Source organism: Pteropus vampyrus, unplaced genomic scaffold, assembly GCF_000151845.1.
Source record: "Pteropus vampyrus isolate Shadow unplaced genomic scaffold, Pvam_2.0 Scaffold152, whole genome shotgun sequence".
Lineage (NCBI taxonomy): Eukaryota > Metazoa > Chordata > Mammalia > Chiroptera > Pteropodidae > Pteropus > Pteropus vampyrus.
The window spans coordinates 1,535,733-1,545,937 of NW_011888933.1; the positions used below are offsets into that span (position 1 = coordinate 1,535,733).

The 10,205-nt window shown below is 37.8% G+C and overlaps 1 protein-coding gene across 4 annotated transcripts in view; it reads right to left on the reverse strand.

Annotated features, from left to right (window-relative positions):
• Window positions 1–3,393: 3,393 nt before the first annotated feature.
• Window positions 3,394–10,205, reverse strand: part of CCNYL1 (cyclin Y like 1) — a 35,725-nt gene continuing 28,913 nt past the window's right edge. For 3 of the 4 annotated variants that reach the window (XM_011369653.2, XM_023536311.1, XM_011369651.2), the window contains 2 exons: window positions 6,639–6,801; window positions 3,394–5,482 (listed from right to left, as the gene is read on the reverse strand). In XM_011369653.2, the coding sequence (XP_011367955.1) occupies window positions 5,366–5,482; window positions 6,639–6,801 (280 nt within the window). In that variant the 3' untranslated portion in view covers window positions 3,394–5,365. Of the gene's footprint in view, window positions 5,483–6,638; window positions 6,802–10,137; window positions 10,194–10,205 lie in introns of all 4 variants that reach the window. The other variant, XM_011369650.2, reaches the window with a different exon arrangement.

The window sequence follows — 10,205 nt, forward strand, 5'->3', positions numbered from 1 at the left end:
GCTGTTCAGGCATGGAATGGAAAAGGAATGGAAAGACTAGGTTTTCAAATTTTAGTCTGTATAAGATTCATTTGGGGCTATTAAAATGCAGAGTCCTAGGCTTCAGCTCCAGGAACTGAGATTCAGTAGGTCTGAGGCCCGAGAAACTGCCGCTTGCTATTTTTTTTTTTCTTGTTAGGTTTACAAAAAGTTGCAAAGATAATTCAGAGTTCCCGTTTACCCCTTTCTTACCCATGTTTCCCTAATGTTAACATATTATCATAGTACATTTTTCAAAACTTAACAAGTCAACCTTGGGACATTATTGTTAACTCCAAACTTCATTTGGATCTCACAAGGTTTCCCACCACTGTTCTTTATCTGTTCCAGGATCCAATCCAAGATTCTACATTGCATTTAGAGAAGCTTCATTTTCCATAGGCAGTTTCAACTGATGAGAGGCAGGTAGTCTGGGGACATCTTGAGAAACACTAGGACATGTAAAGGACCGAGCAAAGTCGAATTGTTCTATCCCCTCATTGGGGAGATGAATGTACTTTCGAAGCAGAAGGGCATAGATGGTGGAGGGGCTGGCTCTAGCTGGTTGATTTTAGAATTGGCATGGCATCCCCTCCGTTAGATTACAGGGGCCACCTTAAGGAGTGAGATCTATTCCTAATGCTAGATGGAATGAGTTTTGGAGTTTGGAATGTGGGGGTGCTGCCTAGACTAAGGAGATACATCTAGGCTGTGGGCAGGTCAGGGGAGGCAGCAAGTGCAGTAAGTTGGGAACAGCTGCTTTGGGGAACATGGTGGGGGCGGGGCTCAAAGAGGGGATTAAAAGAGATTATAAGGGGCCAGTTAACCTGTGAGCCATATGAAACCTTTATTTCTTGGAACCTGGTGATACTACTTTGAAAATGGGTCATAGTAATAACCAACATCAAGCATTGCCCCAGTGGACACTAGCAGGTCAGAAGGTGAAGGCTGAGGTGACCTTGCTGAGGGAGAGCCCTAAACAGCAGTGGAAGGTGGACAAAACACCGAACTCTGCTTTTGGAAGTCATTTCCCACAGTGAGGAGATAAAAGGGCTACCATTCAGAGAGTGGGGGAGATGGGCTGAAAGTAAAGGTTAGTAGACTTGAGAAGGGTAAGATGAATAGATGTTTTAAGAAAATATTAGCAGACTCGTTTGAGGTCTTGAAGTAAATACTATTGATATCTTCTTGAGGACCTTAGGTTCTGATGCTATCACTGAATTTCTCTAATCAAATCAATTAGCTCCCTTCATAGCAGTTACAGTAAACATCTAACTTGTTTCTTTTTTAAAGATTGTTAAACTTTTTTCATGTGACTTTGGATTCCTCTTAATGTCTTAACTATTTCACTTTCCTAGTTCTTTCTGCACCCGAGAGATCCTGGACCACAAAGTGGTATTCTTAAAATTCATTTCACATTACATGTTCTCTTATCTGCCAAACCCATTTAAAATAGTTGAGTAGAATTGCCTCAGAAACCAAACAGATAGCTCCTGTGCACTGGGGGAACAGGCTGACGGGCTCTGAGATCTTTTGTATTGCTTGCTGGCACAGTGTCAGGACCGGGTCAGTAAGTGGCTAAGGCTTTAGGTAATCTAATCCTTAACTTGTTGATAGATGCTGGGTATAAGCTACAGATTCTGCATTGAAACTAACACTTACCTGGGAGATTTCTCTGCCAGCTGTCAAGTGCTTTTCCGAGTAGCTCTGTACTCAAGAATGCAGAGTCTGGGTGAGGGAACAGTCTAGTCATTTTAGATGTGGTGAGAGGGAAGGCTTGGGTGATGAAAGATTTTAGCTAACCTACATGCCGTAGCTAAACATTTCCAAAAACACTGCGCAACCTGAATACAGACTGAATTCTTTTCCGGTAAATAGTGGCTTCGGCACTTTTTACAAAAAATCAAGGAATAGTATATTTATAGACATAGGAAAACTAAACCAAGAAATTAACCATGAGCTGTTATAAAACCAGGATTCGGTGCTGCTGGATTTCAACGTGTGGGGGCATACGGGGCACATTAAGAGTAAATGTGAAAGGGCCGGTTGGAATCTGATACAGCATGGAAGAAATTTCTCTTTAACCAGGAAAATTGGGCCCTAAGTTGTCATCTTAGGATGAATCATGTGAAATTGCTGGTAGGCAATCATTTTTGACATACAAAAATAATTTCATTTGGTTCAAACCTATTTCATACCTTTGTCTTTTCCTTGTAATGAAGACTTTTTACAAGTTCAGTTTATAACAAACCGGAGTTAAAATTTCATTGAGATCAGCATTCCAATAGGAAAAAAAGTAAGAATAAATTTGAGTCATAGTCAGATATTTTTGGTAGTCAGATTTTTTTTTATAGTGTTATTAGTTTAGGAATCTTTCCCAGGTATAAAACCCTGAGAAAACTGCCAGTTACCACCCTACTAGTAACTAGTTTCCATGCCCCATGTCAGAGAACCTACTTGCTTTCAGTAATGTTTATTCTTACCCCAAGTTGACTCAATTTCCCATTTATCAAAATGGCCATATTGTCTTCTAGAATTAAAACCAAAGGGGAAAAAGCAGTGATTAGTGATTCTACTTAAACTTGTTCTTGAGAAGAGTCATGTCCAGTGAACCTTCTCCAAATTTTTTCTTTAACCTTTTAACCACTTGTATGTCAGCATTCTGCTTACTAGCAATATTACTATGGGGATGCAAACTATCTTAGTGACTTTTTTTTTTTCCTCCTAAACTATATCAGATCATTTATCCTAATCAGCAATTTACAACATAAGATTTGGCCTTAGGTAGTAAAATAAGGTGCATGAAAACACAGCACAACTATTAGAGTCTACTGAATAATGCTCAAGCTGAGTGGCTAGGGTCTTAGTTGCAAAGAAATCTTTAGAGAATTTGGTATATTTCTAACTGAAATATAAGTCTGAAAATAGCATTTTAAAGTCAAATTATGTGGCTTGTTTAAAGTCGCCCTGTTCTTCCATTTTCTGACCTGTTTAACTGCTTGAAATCCTCAAATAACTCACATTCTGATCTACAGTATGCCTGTAATTCCTTTCTCTATGGTATGTTTTACCTAATTTTATCTTCCAATATGCTTTCTCTCCTAGCACAATGAACAATTCAAAGATGCCATCTAATGCACCATGCCACTAAGTACTGTGGCCAATGACTTTAAGTGCAATAAATTATCTTTAGGTTGAAAAGATAATAAGCCAAAAAAAAATAAATGACATCTTAACTAGAGGTAAGGGTCAAACCAACTTATGGTCAATTTGAAAATGCTTTAAGACCTCACTATCAGAGCTGGTTGAAAATGTGTAAGTTAGGCAAAGACATAATGCTATGTGAAGAGAGAAGTAATACAAACACACTAGCCATATTTTAATTAAAATAGAGTTTAATAGCTTTTAATATAAACATGAGGAAGAAAAACCACGTTAAGTTGTAGCATTCTTTTTAAAATAAAACTGCAATCAATACTTGACTCTCCAAGCTCCAAACTCCATAAACAATGTTTTTTGAGGTGGTAGATTGTAATATTTTATATACCATTATTTACCTATCATTTATGTTTCTGACCTTTAAAAGTGATGGAACCTGCAGCACTCAATATAATGTGAAGCTTTGCTATGTTGAGGGAAAAGTATTCCTTGGCCCAGAAATGCTTGTTTATAGGCAAAATTTCCATCAATACATTTGAGAAGGTAGGAGAAAGATTTCATATAGTTGAAAACATTAGATTTTTTGTTAGTATTTCAAGTTTGACATTTTACCAATCTCCTAAAGGATTGATTACTTAACTCCCTGCCCTTTAAAGCCTGAGGTAAGGGTTACTAAGATTTGTATGTTTTCTCTTAAATACCAAGGACACCTGCAGCCACGTTAACACGTAGGGTAGAAAAGCTGTTTCATATCACTACTATTAGGGTCCAATTCTTTTCAATTTGTTACATGTGAATTAACACTGCTCTTCATAATCTTCCTTTACCAAATCTAGAAAAAAAAGAAACTTTGGTAATCAAAGCAGGTATAGAGCACAGCCCTGCAAAGAGCTATTTTTAAAAAAGGGCATTTCTATGAAGATACAAAGTATCCCCCCTAAAATTTTAGTGCAATTTGAAGCTTTGACACTTGTAGAAGTATAAATGCTACACACTTACAAACATCATTTGAAAGTTTAATTAAATTCTCTTAAACTTATTTGGTTTTGTAAATTTTAAGTATTAAGCTTTTAATCTTACATTTAATGTTTTTGTTTCAGCCCCCCTCCTGAAGATGGCAAAGATTGGCTAACATGCGGATGCCAATCTCTGCCATCTTCAAGACGGGGCTAAAACTAAAACATTAAATGTAAGATTAAAAGCTTAATACTTAAAATTTACAAAACCAAATAAGTTTAAGAGAATTTAATTAAACTTTCAAATGATGTTTTGAAAGTGTGTGGCATTTATACTTCTGCAGCAGTGCCCTCGGGGGACCAAGCACACTGTATCAAAGCTTAAAATTGCACTAAGACTTGCGGGACACCTTCTATTTCACTACCTGCTTGTTATCACCGGACCACCATGTTGGCTGGAATTATGAAAATCCCTTTTGATGCATTTATTTAACAAAGGAAAATCATCAGAAAATGAGAAGCACCATTATAGTTTGTAAGGTATGCAGCATAGACCCAATAGTAGGTAATCAATGACCGATACTTTCTAGTATCCCAAACGTGCTACCATGCTAATAAGCAGTGCTTGCAAAGAAGTTGAATGATAAGTATTATTCAGCAGCTTTTTGGTTTAAACTGATTGCCAGTAATGACTAGCAGCTTCAATGATGTAGTAGGGAGGGAGAACCAACCCTTCCATACCTAACAGTGCTACAGTCTATTCCTAAGTGGCTTTATGGGTTGTTAGGGGTCCCATGTTTTAATGGTAATACTGCATTGACTCTGAAGGAATATGCAGCAATATGGGGGGTGGGGGAGAAAAATAGGAAAGACATAAAAGTTATATAGTTAGTGTCTTTAAAGTCTAAAAATTTAAACTTCAATTAAAAACCTCACATAGTTCACAGCTATCAGCCTACACTGTAAGCAGATATCTGTGTGTAGGTTGGGAGCTTTTGCTTTGGAGTGGTTTTTGTAACTCTGTTTACATTAAAAAGGACAGTGTGTTGCATTGACAAGGTCCCATTCTTTCCTATGAGCATAGTCCTTGCAATCTAGGAGTCTCTTGAATTCGATGTCTTGTCTTTTAGGTGAAAATACTATAACATTGCTGGTTTTTGAGCAGGAGAAGTGATATTTCTCCAGTCCTTGTAGGTGAGAGGCTCATGATGTTACAGCCTCTCATTTTTCCTTTAAGAGAGGATGGCATTAGAGCGCTGAATACCAATGAAATTATCAGCGCTGAAAGATCTTCTCATAGCAGCTCTACATAGGTCTTTGTATTTGTCTTCGCACAATCTGGAAATGGCCTAGGAAAGGCAAACAGAACACAAGCACAATTTTTAAAAAAAGATTCCGACCTTATAATAAAAAGCATCACTGACAGGCCCCACATCCACACTCCTTTGGATAGTTCATAGTTACTGCTACTTTGAGTAGCTGAGGTCTACACTGCCAAGTTCTGGGGATGCTACTTCCTGCTAATTCATTAAGGTAGATCCTCTAGGGGCTATAATTAGATTGCCAGAGCAAAGAGGTACTTAGATTTAAAAGTTGGGTTCTAAAGATGTCAAAAGCATTGTGACAGGCTCCTAACAGCAATATCATCTGCACACAGGAACATTATGTTCCTTAAACATAATGTACATACACTTGGGTAAAATCGGTATTTACTCAGTCAAATTCTATCTAATCTTCATTAGTTATTGTACACTCTAAGCAAATTTTAATGAGGCAGGTGTGTGCTATATTTTATTGAAAGGTAGGAGAGGTCTAATAACAAGCACCAAAAGGAGCTATTTCACTTGCACATTAAGTATGTTATGGTAAGTTATGGTAGAAAAACGTTTTATTCTAAAGTAACACCAAGGTACCACAGAAAGTATTTAAAAGTGTCCATTTCAGTTGTGAATAATTTTGCTGTATACTCACCAAAAGTCATAAGCCATATTCTTTGTCCCATGTACATTACCATTTCCATTAAAAATCCATGTACTTTCTATACCATTTGAAACATACATACATTTATAAGTATAGGTCTCAGGTTAGCCACTAATGCTTTGTCTAATAAACTCATGGGACTGAACTGTGATAGATATAGAAAACAGACATGAATTTGCAAACTGAGTAAGACAGTTAAGAATGGTAAGTAGATTATGTATGTAGACATGATTATTGATGCAATCGTAAGAAGTTATTCACGTACAGTTATATAGAAGGGGAGAGAGTTTCAAATGGAAAACCATTAAGAACAGATTAGTTTGATTTAAAATATTCTAAATTATGGTCACAAAACAGGTACCATAAAAGACACTGGAAGTATGATGTGTAAGGGTTAATAAGCTCTTCAACGTGGTAATTCTAAAAAGCTTTCCATTTTCCTAATCACTATTTAATACAATTTATTCACAGACATTGGCTTTGGTGACTGACAGAAAACCCCACTTAGTGATTCCACAGCCTTACCTCTAGGTTCTGTGCTCTTTCTTTGCTAAGAGGAGCAAACAGAAAATTCAGGTGGTTGTCATCTGCTAAGGAGCGAAGGTCAAAGTAGTATTTGGCATAAACACTGGCAGGAACATTAATATTAAACTGAAGTAGCTCCAGAAAATGCCTTTCCATCTCATTCCTGGTGGAGGAGGAGACAACAAAACCAATACAGGACAATTTTAGTCAACTGGACTATCTTCAAAAATATTCTGAGCTACTAGGATGGCTCTAAATTTTGTTCTGGAACAAAATAAAGGCTACCCAGATGGATTAACACACTAATGTTCAAACAAGGTACAGCTATCTGTTCCTTTCTGCATCCCAGCATTTGAGTTTGGGACAAGGGGGAAAAGGTTATGGCCCTCTTGTACACTTGTGCTGCTGACTCGGGGGCTCATTCTTTAGAGTTCCATTAGTGCAGCTGTACGATTCATGCTCCACACTTACTCACAAGGCCCCACTAACAGTGATCAGATGAAAGGAATGATGTATGCTGTTTATTAGCTCTGAAGAACTTGCAGACATTTTCACCCGGCAGATAACAGGAAGGGGCTTATTGAAGTAGAGACGCACCAACAAAAGGAGTGGGCACATCACCACGGCAACAAATGGATCCATCTAGAGCCACTGCTATTATCTCTGAGGGGGAAGAACTCTTGAGGCTACAAGGATTCATCTCAAATAAATAAATAAATAAGCTACATTTGATAGGAAAGGGAATCCCTCCCCCTACCCCAGTACATGGGCTCATGTCAAAGGGCACAATGCAAGTTTCTGTTCACCTTAACCTTAATAGGGTAAGAAGCTGTCACTATAACAGGGCAGTATGCACTTTTTAAACTCTGGAAGGAAGAAAGATTAAATGAAGATGTCTTAGCTGGGCTAAACCCACTTTAAGACATGACCTCAGATAATAGAGCACTGGACTCAAACTCAAACAGTGTTTCTGCCATGTTGGGAAAGCAATGCCGAGATGCTCAGCATCCACCACCCCTTGCCAGAACAGAATGGAAACATACCCACAGGGGGCAAGTGCAATAAAGTGAGAAAGGGAAATGTTGGGAGCAGTCTTTTGCTATGTGACCATGCTGCTGTCACTTGTTAAGTGTTTAAGTAAATAAATAAAAACTTAGAGTAAATCGTACCACTTTAACAGTAATCCTGTTATAGACAGTTAATTATATAAAAATGATGAACTACATGAACAAACTTAAAAGATTATTTTTTAATATATTTGGTTTCTTAGTGTTAAAGTTTTAATATTTTAGCCATTGGATAGGTCAACACTTGATATTCTCCTATATGGAGAGCAGTCGGAATGTGAGCAGTGATGAGGTTTTCTACATTTGCTGAACTTTAAACTCTACTGAACCTACTTCCAAAATTAATTTCCTGTTCATATGGCCATAAGTCTATAGAAATGTAAATCAGATGTTTTGATAATCAGCTAATCAGGACTTAATTTACTACAGAAATAAATGCACTTCACTATCCCTTTTATATTTTCTCCCCTAATACATTTTAACTGTGTAGAAATACAGTACTTCATAGGATTAACATGTCTATTAATAGAGGTTTAATCACTGAAGAAAAGCATTATGCCTACAGAATATGCATCTTCTGGGGTTTTTTTTGTTGTTTTTTTCAAAGGCTAGATGGCTGAATAGCATACCATTTACAGGCATAGCAAATTTTCTGAATAGCAGCTGCTCAGTTTAACTTATTCTTTTGAAGGCGAATATATTCTAAAAAGACACACAGATGTTGGAAAGTCTTAAGAAAAAACTGGCAGACACCAATTTTTCAATTTAGACTCAAAATGAGATTACGAATAGTAGTCAACAGCAGGGGGACAAAACCAATGTATACTAAACACTGTTGTAATGTCTTCCAATTTCCAAAGATCATAAACAAAAGCAGCCTATTATAAACATAGCTCCTGGTGTTTCTCTGTTCACACACAAACAGCATTGTTTAGAACTAGTCTTCCTGTAGCTACACACTGCCACTACTGCTCCTGGAGCTCATATCTGTGAAAACCCACACATTTCTCTGCACGTTATAACTAGAACCAGAGTCTTAACCAGCTTAATTGTAGGTTTTGAGAAATTTTCAGCTGCCATCATGGCAGGGTTCGTGTTCATGATAATAAATTTTCCCTTTTTTCAAGTCTGAAGACTGATGACAATGGTGATCAAAGTCATTTTAGCTTCTGCAACTTCCAAAAGTACTTTCGTTTGTTTCAAATTCATTATTTGTTGTCATACTATTTGCTAAAGTGGCTATAAGCAATATCACCATGACCACTCAGTTTCTATTATTATCAAAGTGGGCATTGTCACCAAAAGCTACTAAGACGGCTACTGACAATCACTGGTGCCTTCTCTTAGTCACAAGTATCCTCACTTCAGTTGTAAATATGCACTTTGGTAATTCTGAATGAGTCTTACATAGAGTAATGGGCAAAAGTAACAAAAATAAACTCTTGCCACTACCTGCCATGATCTTGATCTTCCTGTGCTGTTCAATATAATCAAAAGGTGTTCTTTCACATTTTCCTAAATGCCACCCACCAAGACATTTTCACTGTCAAATGGGCAATTTGAGAGTCTGCTGGAAATCTCTCCAGCTCGTCCTGCCTACCACCCTCAAGGACCTTCACAGCAGCCAGGGTGGCCAGAATGAAAGCCCTTGTCGAGTCTGGTGTTTCATACCACCCATGTTACTATGCCGTATGTGAGGAGCACGCCGTGGTTATCCTACAGCCCCACACGTACTGCTGTGGTTGCTGAGTGCCCCCGGGAAACTCTCAAATGGGATGTGCACCAGGTGATGCCCAGTGATGCTTCTTGGACTGCCTGAGGTAGGAGCTTCCTAACTCATTAAGACCTATTTTTAAACATGTGCATTAAAAGGGGAGGAGAAAACACAGCAATCTGAAACCTTTACATGTGCCTATATTTTTTATCGTGGTTTCGGTAGCAGCAGAACTTCAGATAAAAAAGAGGGTAAGACCCAGCCAAAAGAAATACACAATGTGTGACTCAAGTTGAAGCTATACTCCGCCCTCAACAGTCTAGAGGTCCTAGGACCTTAACAGTGGTCAAACATTTATTTCAAAGGTCGGACATACGCCCCTTGAAAATGGACTAGAACTGGTACTCAGCTTTAAGAAAGCCATGAAGATAATTACTGCACTATCGTTCTGGTAATACTTGTAAAATGTTTGCCAAAAACCACCAAAGAAATACAGTTCAAATTATCAAGGAGATTACTACAACAACACATCAAGATCTGATGAGGACTATGAATTGTTACACCACAGGTGGATAGAAAGTAGTATGTAATTTTATGCCTATTTCAGTTCTTAGCACAATATAACCTTTAAAAATGTTTCTTAAAATGTAAACTTTATGGGGGGCAAACGAAGTATTGGGAAATGGTTAGAAAGTTCACCAAAACCTTACAAACTCACATGTCCTCAACTGTAATGTCCTTGAGGATCTGGCAGTAGTCCACATTCCACACAGCCTGATCGTCCCA